At 60.4% G+C, this 15,647-nt stretch overlaps 1 protein-coding gene and 2 long non-coding RNA genes across 3 annotated transcripts; 1 reads left to right on the top strand and 2 right to left on the bottom strand.

The window, feature by feature from the left end:
- Nucleotides 1–1,241: 1,241 nt before the first annotated feature.
- Nucleotides 1,242–3,850, bottom strand: LOC119257032 (uncharacterized). Its single transcript, XR_005127963.2, has 3 exons — nucleotides 3,784–3,850; nucleotides 3,436–3,555; nucleotides 1,242–1,493 (listed from the first exon to the last, which is right to left on the bottom strand). It is a non-coding gene; the product is annotated as an uncharacterized LOC119257032 (long non-coding RNA).
- A 2,090-nt stretch (nucleotides 3,851–5,940) lies between these two features.
- Nucleotides 5,941–15,647, top strand: LOC119257031 (uncharacterized). Its single transcript, XR_005127962.2, has 4 exons — nucleotides 5,941–6,161; nucleotides 7,733–7,810; nucleotides 12,298–12,496; nucleotides 15,398–15,647. It is a non-coding gene; the product is annotated as an uncharacterized LOC119257031 (long non-coding RNA).
- LOC119257030 (beta-defensin 103A-like) lies at nucleotides 11,817–12,511 on the bottom strand. Its single transcript, XM_037524757.1, has 2 exons — nucleotides 12,454–12,511; nucleotides 11,817–11,962 (listed from the first exon to the last, which is right to left on the bottom strand). Exons 1-2 carry the CDS (start codon nucleotides 12,509–12,511, stop codon nucleotides 11,817–11,819), a joined length of 204 nt encoding a protein of 67 aa, XP_037380654.1.

The raw sequence follows: 15,647 nt of genomic DNA, 5'->3' as shown, positions 1-15,647 counted from the left end.
CTTGCCTTGGGGCTGCGGATCGAGGGGTGCTGCCCTGCTCCGAGGTCCTCGCATCCTTCCCCGCCGCCGCCGGTGGGGTCCTCTAACTGGTGATAGAAGATGCGTCTGTCACAATCTGCCTTCTATTTTTCTGCCCACAATGAGTTATTTTTTAAGTTTACAGACAGTAAAATTTGAACTTCATGTCCAGCGTTCCGAGACACTTGCACGCGGTTTGTGTCTGGACAGACGCGCTTCCGAACGCACCCCTGAGCCCTGACCCGGCTGCTCACCTACGGTTTGGCTTTACGAGTGTCATCCAGGTGGCATCAAAGACTCTGTCGCCTGTGCACCGGCCTTATTGAACTCAGAGAAAGGCCTTTAAGCTCTGCCCATGCTGTTGTGTGAGTCAATAACCAATTCCTTTTTATCGCTGAGCCTTATTACAGGACAGGCCACAGTGAGCCTCTGCTGAGCACCTGTGCTGTTTACCAGAGCCGGCAATTAGGAAGCTGCACACGTGTTTCTCTACAGGTTTTCATGTGAACATATTTCCTCATCCCTTGAGGGTAAGTGCCCAGGAGGAGCGTGGAGGAGTTCTGCGGAAAATGTGTTTTAATTGACCAGAAACTGCCAAAGAGTCACTCAAAGTAGCCTTTTTTCTTTTTGCATCCCCAGCAGCCTAATGAGCTCAATTTGTTACAAAAACAAAATCCCTAAAGGGAGACACTAGTAAGAAATTGTGTCCTGACTGTCTGAAAATGGGCAGCTCCACAGGGATGCTGAAGATTGCATTTCCCAGTGAGTCAGCAAACCTTCTCTCTACCAAAAATGAGTCTTTTGTTCTGAGAAAATGGCTGCGAAGGGACGTCACTATCTGGAAAGGAACCTTTGGGGACAAGAAAATAAGCGCGGCGGCCTTGAGTCTTGGGGCTGTGAACCCAGCGTCAGCCTCTGACGGGGATTCCGATTCTCTGGGCTCACGCCTGAGCGTCCACTGACATCATCACCTGCCTGCCCCTAAATCTTCAGGAGTCCCTGGGAGCCACTCCTGGATACTTGGGAGTCATGACAGGGGGTAACAGTGAGCACGGCACCCTGACTTGCCCCCATAGCCACACCCAGACACCGCAGCGCCTGTAGCCTCAGCCTCCAAGTCTCTAGATGCACCACAGGCCACAGGAGCCTGGGAGAGCAACTGCATCAGCAGTTACAGGTGCAGAAGCTGATCCCCAGAGGGACGGCCTGTCCAGAGTCAGTCAGTGCCTTAGGATGTGGCCGAAGCCAGCACCTCAATTCCCCTGCAGGTCTGAGAAGCCGACATCCGCCCCCCTCAGAAGTCCAGAGGCTGCCGCGAGCATGCGGTGGTTTTATTGAGCAGAATCAGAGTCTGCAGCAGTGCTTCCTCCGACCCTTGCACTCCGCAGGCAGGATGGAGCATCCATGGGTTTTTTGGTGCTTGCAAGCACCGCCCATGTTTGCACATTCACGGTTTTGCATCCTCTTTGCATACCCTGTAAAGGAAGGGGAGTAAAAACAAAGGTGTAAAGGCTGTTAACCAAAGCCCAGAATGCACCTGCTCGAGCTCCGAGGATGCACCTCATGGCTCTCCCAGAACACACCTTGTGGAGCAGGACTGGTGCACCCCAATTCATGGGAGCCACACTGGACTCCCGTTTTGATATCACCTGAGAGCATAGCATGGATTTACCTTTTTCCAAATGGTCGTAAAAGATTCAAAGAAAGATATTTGTGGACGCATGACAGGCAGGAAAACCTTGTGTCCACACAGCACATGGAAAGAGCTGCTCTCAGGTTACATCAACGCTGCAGCAGATGGAGCCCGCCGCGCCCACTGAGATGCTCTCGCCCTGTCACCTGCGCCGCCCTCTCGTTCCTTTGCAGACGAAGAAGCCAGAGAGCAGAGAAAGCCGGGCCTGGGCTGCACCACAGGCAGGGACGCGTGCCCTGCTCTCCCCCTGAACCGCGCCCCGGCGTGCCCTCCTCTCAAGGGGGCCGCTCACGCCCACCACTCCTGTCACCACTGAGCCTGCTCGCTCCTCAGCGCTGTGCTCCCTGCTCCCGGGCGCTGAGGACGTTTCATAAAGGGGATATTTTCAAGGCCACAGCCATGGCACGCTGGGGCCCGGGTCTCCTGAGCCCCTGGGCTGAGAGGACGTGAGAAGAGACGAGGCGGTTCCCCGGCAGCATTCAGAGAGCAGGGAGTGGGCAGCAGCTGAGTGCGTCTGCGGGCGGGGCGCGAGCACAGGACAGCCAGCAGGAGGAGACAGTGACCGAGAGGAGCTGCCCAGTTTATGGCTTGAGAAGGCTCTGGGAGGCGAGGCCTGCGGCCCAGCTCAGGCCCTCCTGGCCGCTCACGAGGAGGCCGGCGAAGAGCCATTGTGCATAACTGACCTGTGTAAGCTGCGCGCTTCATGTTCGCACCATAGCTATGGATTAACCTGGGAATATATTCACATACGCTTATAATCCACATCGTCTACAGCCTGTTGTGCAGACATGAACTCCTGCCCCCACCACCCCGCCCATCCGTCCACGCCCTCTGTGGTCTCCGTGAGTGTCAAACAGCTACCGGTCGTCCGGTCTCAGCCTTCCTGACACAGAGCAGGACTGGCCTTGGGACTGGGCAGGGTCGTGAGACTCCTCCCTTAAGGAATTTGGAGCAGAAACAACACATCTCTTCAGGGCCAGTTGTGCCAACTTGAGGCCCCAGGAATGTGCAGGCAGGGTCGCCAGGGTGGCCAGGGTGGCGGCCCCTCCCCCAGCTGCTTCATCTCTAGCGAGCAGAGCACCCCTCCGTCCCGCGCCCCACCCATCAGCGGCACCACCAGACCCTTCCCCTTGGGAGATGCTGCCTGGTGGCCATCACTGCAGCCCTGCCAGGACTGCCAGGTGAGATGCAGGGCGCTCTGCGTGCCGTGCCACACACAGGGGCAAAGTGCATTCTTGCTGACACGCAGCACATTTATTTTCAGGGTTACTGAATGTTCAAGAACAGCTGGATCTTTGGATTCGAGCCCACCTAGGTGCCAGTCCAGACTTCGCCGCGGGCAACCGCTCCGTTTCCACACCCCACCCCTACGTGGGCGCTGAGCGTCCAAGGAGCGCCTGCGGGACTAGGCTGTGCCCAAGGCTGTACTGCCTGGGAGGTGTCCTGGCGTCAGCTGCGGTGCCCGACGTGGCCAGCCGGGCCCTGCGTGTACTGGCCGGCGGGCGGGGGTGGGGGGAGTTTCCCACCCACCAGTTCAGGGCAACCTTGGGGAGCATTTTTAAATGCCTCGAAGCTTCTTTTGCTTTCTTTAAGTGGGCGTCATCGTTTGGCTTCTAGTTTAGCAACGATGTGGTTCAGGTGCCCGCGCCATCACAGACGAGTCCCTCCTCTGCCCGGCCTCGGCCTGGGCCCCCGCCACACCCTGCGGCGCGTCCCCAGCTCACCTGGTGCCGGCGGGCTCAGCCATGCGAGGAGGAGGAAGAGGAGGAGCAGGAGCCTCATGGCGGCCGCGGGCTCTGGGCGGCAGGGGAGCCGCGGCAGGGGAGCTGGGCAGGTGCTGCGACCTGAGTTGGGAGCGAGCATTTGTGGGAATTGGTTTAAGGAGTCACGCTCCGTTTCCACCGTTGCTTGAGGGCTTGCTCCCCGCCCGGGACAGAGCGTGATGGAGATGGTGGGGGGACGGCAGTGTCCACTGAGAGCTTTGGCCGACACTTCCCTCCCTCTCCTTCACGCACTCCCCAGACGCAGGCACCACCCCTCCCTCACCAGAGGGCTCTCCGCCGGGACCCTACCTTGCGGCTGGTGCTCACCCTGCAGATGCTCTCGCTCCCGCCCTCTCAGGGGGAGGCTGAGAGCAGGTGCGCGTGACCGCACAATGAGGTCAGCCTGGCGGAGGCAGAGGAGGGCTGGCCGAGGCCCTGCAGGGCTATTATGACCCCGTGCGGCCAGTCACCTCTTGTGACTCATTTTGCTGGAGGATGTGGCCCGCTAGGCTGGGCCGTATCACGCCCCCTCTGCTGAGGAGGATGAGAGGGGCTGGGCCGCACCGACGCTGCCTCCACAGGTTATATGGAAAAACGCAGCAGGACAAGGAGCCAAAGCTCCGGTGGTTTAGTGCCGCGGAAGCGGGCTTTGTGTTTGGTTTTGGGTCAGAGAGTCACAGAGGGGGGACACGAGGGAGGGCGGGGGGACTCCTGTCTAGAGGAAGCAGAAGAACGAGATCCAAGACTCCCTGGAAGGTGAGCCCCGGTGAGCAGGTGCCCCTGTCCGTGTCCCACGGACTCTCCTCCCTGGTCCTGCTGCCACAGTCAGAAGCGTGATCCCTGGAGCCTCCCGGCACGTGACGCCTGGCAGCTCGGGACAGCACAACCTCCGCAGGGTTTATAGGATGAAACTTGCGAGTGAAGAAAACAATCAGAAATCAAAATCCCGATAGAGAACACGCTAAGGAGCTCGTCACCCGTGACACCAATCACATGTGAACCAGAGAGCAATAAAACAATTCCACAAAGAGCATCAAGGGTGGGAGAGAGAAGAGCGGCCGGCTGAGCGTGGATAAAACCCCTGAGAGCAAGAGGAAGAAAGGCTGATCCTTGTTATGAGCAGAAATTCAGAGTCAGAAACAAACGAAGCTTAAACTGAAAGGAGAGGCCTTTTAGGAGTCAAAGAAAGTAGGAATCGTGAGAAACAGAAAGAAAAGGAGCTGGAGGCAGCAAAGAAGGAGCCGCCCAGCCAGGGGCGCACTGCCCTCGGCCGGTCCCTGCTGCCAGGCGGGGGTCACCAGGGGCGGCCAGTGGGCAAATCTGCGAGCCACGCACAGTGAAGGTCTCGGGGGGTGTCTAGAGCCAGGGGTGCTCAGCTCTGTGGGAGTAGAAGGGGCACCTCCGGAGATCCGTCGCCACCCTGGGTCGTGGGCACCAGCCGCGGGGCTGCTCCAGGCTGCGGCAGGGGAGCGAGGCCCACTGCACCTCCTCCCCTTCCCTGCCAGTGTCCAGACCAGCGAGATCCGCTCAGGTTTCGACGTCGGAGGCCCCTGAGTGTCACTTCCACCGTTGTCCTCTCAGCCACAGGCCCGGGACGGGGGGGGCCCCAGGAGGCTGGCCCGTGCCCGCGAGGGGCGGGTGCAGGACGGCAGGTCCCCTGCCAGCGGCGACTCTCCAGGGAGTGACTGGCCTCCCCAAGGCCTGCAGCCAGCTCCGCCGCCCCGGCGGGGACAAGCAGGGCCTGAGCCGCGGGGAGAGGGACGGGGCCTGGAGGAGTCAGCAGCCCCGGGGACAAAGGCAGGCGGGCGCCGTCCACTCTGCCAGGCGCGGACTCGCCTCCCGGGAACAGAACGGCCTCCCGCTCCGTCCTCCCCACGGGCGTGTCCCTCAGACGGCAGCGTGTCGCCAGGATGCCCTCCGCCCCGCCAGGGGTTTCTTTATTTATGGTCAAACCTGGTGGAGGCAGCTGAACAGACTGGGCGAAAAAGGAAGAATTGGTTGCGGTCATTAAGATATTTCTTTATTTCCCTTTGTCTCGCTACCCTTGCCGTAACAACATGGGGCGTTGCCGTGTTCCCGCCGCATGCTGGGTGAGGAATCAGAGCTTTAAAGAGTTTCCGTGACTAATGCAGTTTTCACTCCCTCCTCTGGCCACAGAACCGTCACAATGACGACAACGATGGCAGCACGTCAGTTGCATTTCTCGCGCTGGCTCCGTGTCCAGGGCCGAGCTCACACTCCCTGAATACTCTCCCGCGATGCTCGTGGAAATGGCGTGAGCCCGAACCCCACAGTCCTCTGCTCTCCTGCAGCAGCTTCCTCCTCCTGCCCTGGCCTGGCCCAGCCAAGGCGCCTCACCCCAGAGGCCACGCTCTCAGGCAAGATTTTGTAAAGATTTGGGAACAATGAGTGGGGCTGTTTGTGCACAATGAGCGAGTTAGCCGAGGCCCGAGAGCGCCCCTGATGTCTGGTGCTGCCCCTCCAGAGCCCTGTCCTGTGCCCTGCGTCCCTCCAGTGCTGAGGGCAGCAGAACCTGCCCCCCAAACGCGCCCTTGGACACAGGATTATGTGGAGCTGAGGACAATGGAAAGACAGCAGATGCCATAAAGGCGCTCTGCTCTCAAGCCTCACAGCAGGCTCTAGTCGCCCACCAGCTCTGAGAGCCCGAAGGGAACCCCCATAACAAGGTGGGAGCCGTGGGCTGCGGGGGGGCGGGAATTTCCAGTCCAGGGGGTTGGAAAGGCCTCGGGAAGGGGGTGGTGGGAGCCTGCAGGGACCTGGTGGGTGTGGAGGCGGCGCACAGAGCTGCAGGGCCAGGGAGGCCTGAAGGCCGCGGTGCTGGGTTCTCCTAAGCAAACCACTCAGCCCACACGGTCTGAGGGCGTGGGAAGGAGAGACGGGCCAGGGAGGGAGGGGAGACTGTTCTCCGTGTCCAGCACTTTAGCCCTCCCTTTCACCGGCCTGTCTGTCTCGGAACAGGCAAGACAAAGACAGACCAGCAGCAATGCACGGAGGAGATGCAGCTCCCCCACCACAGTGGACCCAGGGTGCTGATCCTGGGGTGCTGATCCTGGGGTGCTAAGCCTGGGGAGCTGAGCCTGGGGAGCTGATCCTGGGGAGCTGAGCCTGGGGTGCTGAGCCTGGGGAGCTGAGCCTGGGAAGCTGAGCCTGGGGAGCTGAGCCTGGGGTGCTGAGCCTGGGGAGCTGAGCCTGGGGTGCTGAACCTGGGGAGCTGAGCCTGGGAAGCTGAGCCTGGGGAGCTGAGCTTGGGAAGCCAGCTGACCTCTGTACCTTGTAAAGCCCCCGGTTGTCAGTAGAACCCCACACTGGCTGTGACTGAGGACTCAGGTGAGTCAAGGAAACACCCTCCCTGGCATTTCCTGTGAGCCTCCCGCAGGGACGGCCCCCACCAGCCTGAGAGCATGTGGGGAACCCCAGGACAACCTCTCCTCCTGCCCTGGGTCCAGAAACACCCCCAGCCTGGGGACGCTCAGGAAGCGGGGCAGAGGCTGAGGGCCTGTCCCCAGAGGGTGCGGGCGCCTGGTGCCCAACTGGCAGGGAATCTGCTCTGCCACCTGCACTGCCAGGCCCCGGAGGCCAGTTCCGTCCAAGCCCATCACCCCAGCGCTCTCGGCTCCTCCCTCCTGCGGCCCTGCTGTCGGGTTTCCCAGCACAGGTTCGTGGGGTGGAGGGGTTCGGGCCCTGAGGGAGGAGACCGGGGCGTGGAAAGTCCCTGAACATTTACCTTCATCCCAAAGTGGCAGAAAATGAGGCAACAGGGGTTGGTTTCTCCTCCTCAGAGAACGAAGGGCAGGGAGGGGAAGGTGTGGGCCCGAGTTTCAGGAAGCAGCCGGCCACACCTGCGTCCTCGCCTCTGCGGAGCTGCTGTGTGACCTTCCTGAGTCGACACGGTTCACGCCGTCCGGCAGCTGAGGGCAGGTCGAGGGGGAGCTGCCAGCGCGGCTGCTTCCGCTCCTCGGGGGCCCGGGGCCTGCAGCTCTAGGACAGGGAGGCCTTGGCACCTGGCGCCCTCGGCACCTGGTGCCCACACCACCGCCCAGGGGTCACCTCGTCCTTGCATCGCATGGTGAAGCCCTGAGGGGTCACTGGGTCCCCCGGGCCTGCTCCCCAAGGCTCCGCCTGGCTCCACGCCCTCACTGGCACCTGCCACACGCAGCCGTCCTAGCAGGCGTGCAGTGTTGTCTCTGCTTTTGATTTGAACTCCCTGAGAAGTGACGTTCACCACCTTGTCACACAGCTGCGGGCCATGCACGGCAAGGAAGTGAGCGACAAGACGACCTGCGGACGGGGGAAGTGTTCGCAAGGCACATGTCTGGTAAGGGATCAATGTCCAGAATACACATGGGAATCAGCAGCTCAGCAGCAAAACTACAGACAAGCTGACTTAGAAACAGGCGACGGGCTGAGCAGGTGTTTTCCCAGGGACGATGCACAAATGGCTGCTGGAATTCGGTAGCGAGGCACAGAGCCCGGCCCTGCTTTTGCTGGGGCACCTTAAAGGGGAAGAGGGAGCATCGTGGCCTGACCTTGCAGGGGTCATGGGTGAGGATGGAAAGTCCTGCACCTGTGCCAACCCTGCCTGCATCAAGAGGCAGAACTGGTCTGGGCTTCCTTCCCGGAGGGGAGGGCGGGTCTCACCTGCGGCCTGGTCCCCTCCCCCCTCCCTGTCCCTCCCCTCCCTCCCTCCCTCCCCCCACTTGCCTCCTTCCTCCTAATGAGCCTAGAGACGCCCAGCCAGCCGGCTCTGGGCTCCGAAGCCTCGCCAGCAGCCAGCTGTCTTTGGTGTTGACTGTCTCCACTGCTGCATGTCAGCTTTCCCCGCGTCTTCACCTCGGTGCCTCCCTTTTCCTAGTTCCTTGTTGGGAATGTAGGTCGTGGTTCGGGGAGTTTTCTCCCACTAACTGTCAAAGTTCCTGATCCTGAGACGTGCCCCCAGCCCCGCGCAGCTGCCTGCCCTGCCGTCTGCTCTGCTGCTTTCGTTTTCAGAGTTTCACAGTGTTTTCTCCTTTCTGAGGTGGTTTCTCTCTGCCGCGCTCGCGGGATGCTGACTCACGCCCCTTGTTCGGGTGTTTCCCCAGGCATCGGGGTGGCTGGCGTCTCTGAACACCCGGGGGGAAGACCCAGCGTGTGTGAGTGCGGCAGGCGCGCGTGGTTGTCGATGGTCTCGCTTTCTGGGCACGAGTGTTATAGCTCGGGGAGCGCTGCCCGCACCCCGGTGCACCGTGTTCTGACGTTCTCGGGCGCCGTGGCCCTCAGCTGCAGTCGGGCCGCAGGCTGCTGTCCGCCCTCTGTCTCTTACTGACATCTTGGCTGCTTTTTCTTCTCGCTCCACGGAGAGGAGCGTGGGAATGGCCGGTTGTGACTAGTCATTTGCTTCTCCTTCCACTTTTATCAGTTTTTCCTTGAAACCTCGTCATGAGGCGCTTTCCCACCTGTGGTTTGGTGACTGAGTCCCTCGATCACTGGGGAAACGCCTCCTCCTCCCTGGTGACACGCGTCAGAGCCCCGAGTCGGGGACCCTGGGCCGGCGCAGTCAGCCCATTGTGTCTGCGTGGAATGACCGCTGCCGCCGCGGAGCTCTCCCGGCCTCGCGAGCGTCCTTTCCCTCGCCTGTACCCCCGGCGCCTCGGCGGGCGCGGGGTCTTTCCCTGAACCCACAGTCTCTGCCTCGAAGGGGCAGCGCGGGGCTCCCGGCCCCACCCCGCACGCGGCCCGGCTCCCACCCGCATCCTCTCCCTCTGCCTGGAAAACTTCTTTCGGTGTTTGCTTCCTGCCCCAGGCTTGCTGGTGAGCAGTTGTTTTGTTTTGCGTTGTTGTCATTTAAAATGTTTTTACCTTTTTTATTTAATTAGGCTATTTTTAGAGCAGTTTTAAATTGATAACAAAAGCTAAGAAGGTGCAGAGATTCCCACATCTGCTTGTTACTGGGCAGGGAAAAGGGCACCCCAGATCCCCCAAACTTGCATGCTGTAAATAGGCTCTGCCATCCGCTGCATCAAGACAAAACATGCCCTAGGGGGTAAGACTTTAATGGAAAAGAAGTTTAATATGACGTGTGTGCAGTAAAGACAAGAGAAGGGAAACAATAGATAAAATAGTTTCTGAACGAAGCCCCCCAAGTTACCATCCCCTCGTGGTAAATGCCCAGCCAAACAGGATTGGCCCAGAGCAGGGCCCCTGAGACCCAAAAGGCTGCCCCACGTGTAGGGCGCCTGCCGGCGGGGACCCGCAGGACGGGGGCAGAAGGGGCCAGACAAGTCCGGAAGGAAAAGAACGACCTCAAAATCAGGACAAAGGCTGCCACTGTCGCCTCCCCACGGGGCTCTCACCCACGTCTGCTTCAAGTGTCTCTTTCCTGTCCCCCAAGTCCCGGTACAAGGCCAAGGCCAAGAAGCAAGGGCAGCTTCTTCATGCATCTGCTCCACGGGCTCCTCTGGGCCCCCCGGCTCTCCGGCTGCCTTCCGTCCTCCCCCAGCCTCCTCTCCGGCTTCGCCCCGCTGCTCAGCTCCACCCTCCCTCGGGTGGGACAGGGAACCTGGCACCTCCCCTTTCCCTGGGGACCCCCTGTACATACTCTGTCCTCCTCCTATACACAGCCCCCCACTATCAAAACCCCCCACCAGGTGGGACACTGGCTGTCACTGATGGAGCCGCCTTGACTGACACACCCGCCACCCGGATCCCATTTGCCTTCACTTTTGAAACATTTTCTGCTGAGGTGGGATTCAAGGTCGGCAACTTTCTTTTCCTGCTTACAGGCATCACCCACTTTATTCCCGCTCACAGAGGTTCCGGCGAAGAGTTCCCTGTCGCGCCTCTCTCTGTTCCTCTGCGTTCACTGCCCTCCCCTAGAACTGCCTATAAGGTTTTCCCTCTATCACTGGTTTAAAGTCATTTAGTTGTGACGCGTTTTGATCTGTGTTTACTCTGGACTTTACGTTGGCTTGCTTTGCTTCCCGCGTGTGAGGGTTTATAGTCAACTTTGGGAACCGATCAGCCACTATCTCTGCACGGAGAAGCTCCCCGGCCTGTTCCTTCGGCCCCACACGCGGGGACGGGGGTGGGGGCGTGTGATGTCCCCCACAGCCTGGGAACTGGACGTCAGTCCTTTTCCTTCCTTCTCTTTGCTTTACTTTTCTTTAAAAAATATCAATACAGGGGCCTCCCTGGTGGCGCCAGGGGTTAAGCACCGTGCTGGGAAGCTGTCCGCAGCCTCTGCAGCGCGTGTTCAATTCCCAGCAGGCCAGGGAGCTACCCACATGGCGCCGCAGACCTCTCCTGTCTCCCCGCTGCTCCCCTCAGCAGTGTGTTTCGTCAGTCTGCCTGTTCTGCTCCCCACTCTCCTCTCACCTCGCGCATCTCTGGCCTGCGCCCCAGCTCTTGTATGCATAAATAAATAAATCTTAAAAAAAAATACATATCAACATAGACTCAGGCTTACTGGCCTTTTCCTCTGTGATTGCTCCTTGACTGGAGTTGGTGTCAGCGATGGTGCCTCCCCACCCCCGGAATCGCCCTATGTCAACACTGAGTCGGGGGGTTCAACAGCAAGACCCCGAGTCCCAGGCTGCTCTTCCACTCAGCCGGCTCTGCTGGCCCCGGGGCTCCAGGCACCTCGCTGGGCAGCCCAGAAATGATCAAGAACAAGGCTTTGCCCTCAAAACCACACACTCAGGTGTGCGGAGGGGAACGGGGGAGTGTGCCCGATGCCAACACCAATTAAGACTCAGGGAGGACTCAGGCCGACCGGCAGTGCACCGAGGGCGAGCACGGGTGTGTGAGAACCGGCTGTGTCTGCAGGAAGCAGGTGGAGCTGAGCTGGCCCGGAGGGTTGGCCGGAGCTTAGAGAGAAAGCTGGAAGGGCGAGTATGTCAGGCCCAGCTCGGGCAGAGCAGAGCGGAGGCTGGGCCGCAGCGGCGGGGCCGGATTCTCGTCTCTGAGGTGTAAAGTTTTCAGAAGGACTTGGGCTGACCCCAAGGGGTTCTGTCAAGCCTTAGGAGGAGGTGTGATGGGGGCTGCTGGGGGAGCAGAAGCTCCAAGGCACGGGGCGAGCGCGCGGGGAGCCCTGTCTGCTGGGTGCAGAAGAGGCTCCTTCCTGCTCCCCCTGGGACGCCAGCGTGGCCCCTCAGGAGCCGGGAGCCACCGTGTGTGAAGGAAGGCGAGCCACGGACTTCCCGAGTCGCCTACTTGGGAGCAACTAGTGCCATAACTGGGTTCTTAAAATAACACAATCCGACTTGAATTTTTTTCTGAAAAATAAAACATTTCATTTGCTTTGCTCCAATCAGTGTCTCCGCGCCCCGCCGTCGTGTCCCCGGGCCTCATTTCCTCTTCCGGCAGCACTTGCGGCCCGTGGATGAGCAGCGGCCTATGAGCTCCTCCCGGGGCAGGCAGCTGAGCACGGCGCAGCGGCCGCCTCGCACGTGGCAGTAGTACCTCTGCAGCGTGTTGATGATGCCGCCGCGGCCTGCAACGAGAACGGGGCCGGGAAGATTTCCTGCCGGCCTAGGCAAGGCCGCGGCACCCCCAGCCGCTGCCTGCCGCCTGTCTTTGACTCATTTTTCCTTCTTCTATAGAACCAGGAATAAAGACAGAATAAAGGGCCAATCATCAGGCTTCCACATCTGAACCGCAGTGGCCCGGAAGTGGGGTGACCCCGGGAGATCCCCGGGCCTCCCATCACCCAAAGCCTCTGCCTTCCAGCACTGAGCTTGACAGAGGCAGCTTGTCCTTCTGTCCTCGCATTAAATTGACCTTTCTGGTCGATATTAAAGTTTTTATGTCATGCTGCTTTTTTGGCAGGGGTGACAGTCTGCTCTAAGCCTCCTGGCGCCCTGTCAGAAGCAAGAGGAGACGTCAGCCCCACGCGTCACTCTTCTCCACCCCGAGCTCTCTAAGAAAGGAGCGAGGCTGACCCTGAGAGTTTCACCTCAGCAGCCGCCCACCCCAGCCCCTCACCTGGGACAGGCATCACGAACAGGAAGAGCAAGGCCAGCAGCAGGTGATGGATCCTCATGGCGGGCGCCGCAGTGGGACTGCCGGGAGACCGGCCTGCTCCCTTTTTAAGGCTGGGCTGAGTCTCCAGTGACAGGACGGAGTGGCTGCCATTCCTGTAATGTCACAGTGATGACACCTGACGTAGCTCCGATGCGCCGATGCTCTTACCACACAGCACACACCCACTCACGGGAGTCGGTTACAAACCTAAGGGGTGAAGCAAACCCGCCGCCGGCCCGGCTGTCAGGATGCCCTGCAGGCGCCCAGTTCACCCTGCCTGGCGCGGCCTGCTGCGGGCCTGGGTGGGGAGGCCCTTCCCCTCTGGCAGGAGGCCCAGGACGGGGCTGGAGGGGGTTGTCTGCCACCCTATGGTTGAGGTTCTTCTCCTTTCCCTAAAATCCTGGGGGAGTCTGAGCCCCCGGAGCTGCATCAGCCCACCTGGGCCGTATTCAGGGTCACGGTGCCAGCCACGTGCTCACACCTGAGCCTGCGCAGGTGCACCTGAAATTGATAAAGCAGGTGGGTTTTGAGGTGGCGAGGCGGGAGGGGATGTGGGTTCTGCCCCTGCCCCGGCTGAGAACAGCACCCTAACTGGGTGGGACGGGCTCGCCCATCACTGTCCGTGAGTAAGACAGCACCTCATTGTTCCCCATCTGAGAAAGGTGATGCAGATGGCGTACTGAGGGCTTCCTGGCTGGTGATGCTGCCCGCGGTCAGGGCTGAGCAGCAGCCGGGCCTCTGCTTACTCAGGCAGGCAAGCGGCCAGGGTCAGGCAGCCCTGCCGCGCCCGGCTCCGCACCCGTAGGGCCAGTGGCTCTTCTTCCCGTCCAGTGATTAGACGTCGGTGTGTGGGGTCCAGAAGGGCTGCGCTTGTCACAGACGGCTCACGGGGAGCTGGACAGTGCATTTGTCTGCTGCACCGTGTGGTGTGATTATAGCGGGTCCAGGAGTGTGTTCAGCACCCTGGGCCTGGCAGCTTCTGAGAGCAAACCGAGCATCCATTGCGGTGGGACAGGCCCTGGCTGAGTGTCCAGGAGGCGTCTACCTAGAGCTCCTTGCACTTGTCCCGGTCCTTCTCAGGGAGCTTGGGAGGTGGATAGGACCCGGGGTGGAGCATGGGCTGTGGAAACGCAGGGGACAGGCCATTCCTGCTGGACAGTGGGTGCAGATGGCAGGCTTAAGAAGAATTTGAGTTGATGACACACCATCCATTTGAAATCTAACTTTCCTCTGACTCTCAGATGTGGAGATGAAGCAGAGATGTCTCCCAATGGGAGGGAGGCAGGAGGTGGGTGTGGGTGGGACGTGTTGTGAGTGCAGGAAGCTGCTCGGCCTCATGCGAGACAAAAGACAGTGCCGGCCGGGCGCCACGGAGACTGCAGCAACTCCCAGCCAGGCCAGCGGGCGCGGGACACTGGGCCTGGGGGCCACGACCTTCTCGGGGGGAGCCCTTGGCCTGAGCTGCCCCTTCACGACCAGCAGGTGTTTCTAGGGTATCATCACTGCTTCCTAAGTGTTTTTGGGAACAAGAGCCATTTTTCCTCACCTGCTAATTGAAAGCTGGGGGTAGGCCGTCGAGGCGGTCCCTTCCCACACACAAAATCAACTTGAGGAGCACGTCTGAATTTTAAAAAATATTTTGAAGTAAGGCGTGTTGGGGATAAAAATTCCAGCAGGAGGAGAGGGACAAGGCGTGTCCATTTCTCTAACCCAGGGAACCGAGCGTGACTGCTTTCCTTCTTATCCCCTTTCGTGACGTCAGGAATGCCTTTAGCATCTTCAGTAATGGCGTGACCAGCTTCCCCGCCAGTAGGGCGTGGCTGGACATGAGGCTGACAGAGTCCGAGTGCCCCGCAGCTCCCCGGCCCCGGCCCAGGCCGGGGCAAGGCCTGGCACACAGGGCTGCCAGCTGCCGTGCAGGCCCGGGCTTCCTCTGTGCTGGGCGGGCTGCAGCGGAGGGACGGCAGCCGCGAGCTCTCTTCTTCCCGCTGCGCTTTCTCCTCGTCACATCTTAAATCCTGTTCTTGGAGAATGGAGCGGGTTTGGCTCCACATGACATGGGGCACGAGGGCCAGTTGCAGCCCCGTCATCTGTTCTCATGATGGACTTAGCTCTCTGAGCCTCACGCCCCAGAAACAAGGCGCGGAGACCACAGGGAAAGCTCAGGGCTGACGATGGGAACAGCCTCGCAAGGACCGTGTGACCCCTGAGCGCCCCGTGGCCCGGGAAGCATAGCCAGTGGGGGGCGGTCAGCACGTCAAGGCAGCCTGAAGACTGGGGCGTGAGCGCTCAGCAAGGGCGCTGGATTTCGACCCTTATCTTGACCCAGTGGAATGTGGCTCCCGTTCTCCTCGGCCGTCACTTCATCCCGGCATGGCCCCCTTGCTACAGTGATGCGGACAAAGACAGGCGGTATCCCAGTCACAGGAGAGGAAACTGAGGCCTGGAGGGGTGGAGTGGCTTGCCCGGGCTACCAGCTAGCAGCTGCCAGCACCCCTGCCCTCTGGGCACCACGGTGACTGGGCAGAGATTCACGGCACGGGACGCGGGGAGGGGCAAGAGCTGGCGAGAAGCAGCATCACTGTCTTTCTGTGGCTCAGGTGTGTTCCTCTTGCTTCCGCTTTCCGCCTCACACCCCCGCCGGAAAGCCACCTCACAGGGTCAGCTTCCGCCAGGCCGGCCGGGCAGGCCCCCAGCTTCTTTGGGGGCTTCCATTTCCCGGGCTGTGGGGACTCTACCTCCTCCCTTCCCTCACCCCACTCGCCTGAGGGTAACCTGGAAGCCGGGGGCTGGGACTCGGGGCTCCCCCGGCTGTGCCAGGCTCTCTCTGCCGGGTGTTTGGCCCAACGCATGTACTGAATTCCCGCCCACCTGAGATTCTGAAATCTGTTTCTGTTTCCCTCAGTCTTCAAAATCCGTGCTCCAAGCCAGCGAGTGCTAAAGGCCTGTTACTCCCCCTCGTGCTGACGCCGCCGTATTGTTACCAGCTAGAGTAACCCTGGGCCACACACTGTCCTGAATCCTCTGTGAACATCCTGAGACTTAGCCGTGCGGTGGGATCTTAGATGGCGGGAGTCACCAGCTGCCTCCAACGTGTGCCCTGGTCCACGTGTTCTCACTGCGTGTTGTGTGTGAGGTAATGCTGACATCTGGCC

Source organism: Talpa occidentalis, unplaced genomic scaffold (genome assembly GCF_014898055.3).
Source record: "Talpa occidentalis isolate TD23 unplaced genomic scaffold, MPIMG_talOcc4v2.1 talOcc4.4, whole genome shotgun sequence".
Lineage (NCBI taxonomy): Eukaryota > Metazoa > Chordata > Mammalia > Eulipotyphla > Talpidae > Talpa > Talpa occidentalis.
Note: the sequence above shows the minus strand (reverse complement) of the source record. Positions and strands in the feature narration are given on the sequence as shown.

Excerpts from the sequence above, each read along its gene's own strand:
- LOC119257030 (XM_037524757.1), bottom strand. The coding sequence starts at position 12,511 with ATGAGGATCCATCACCTGCTGCTGGCCTTGCTCTTCCTGTTCGTGATG. Across the intron at positions 11,963-12,453 it reads GTTCGTGATGCCTGTCCCAG|GCCGCGGCGGCATCATCAAC; the intron begins GTGAGGGGCTGG and ends TTCTCGTTGCAG.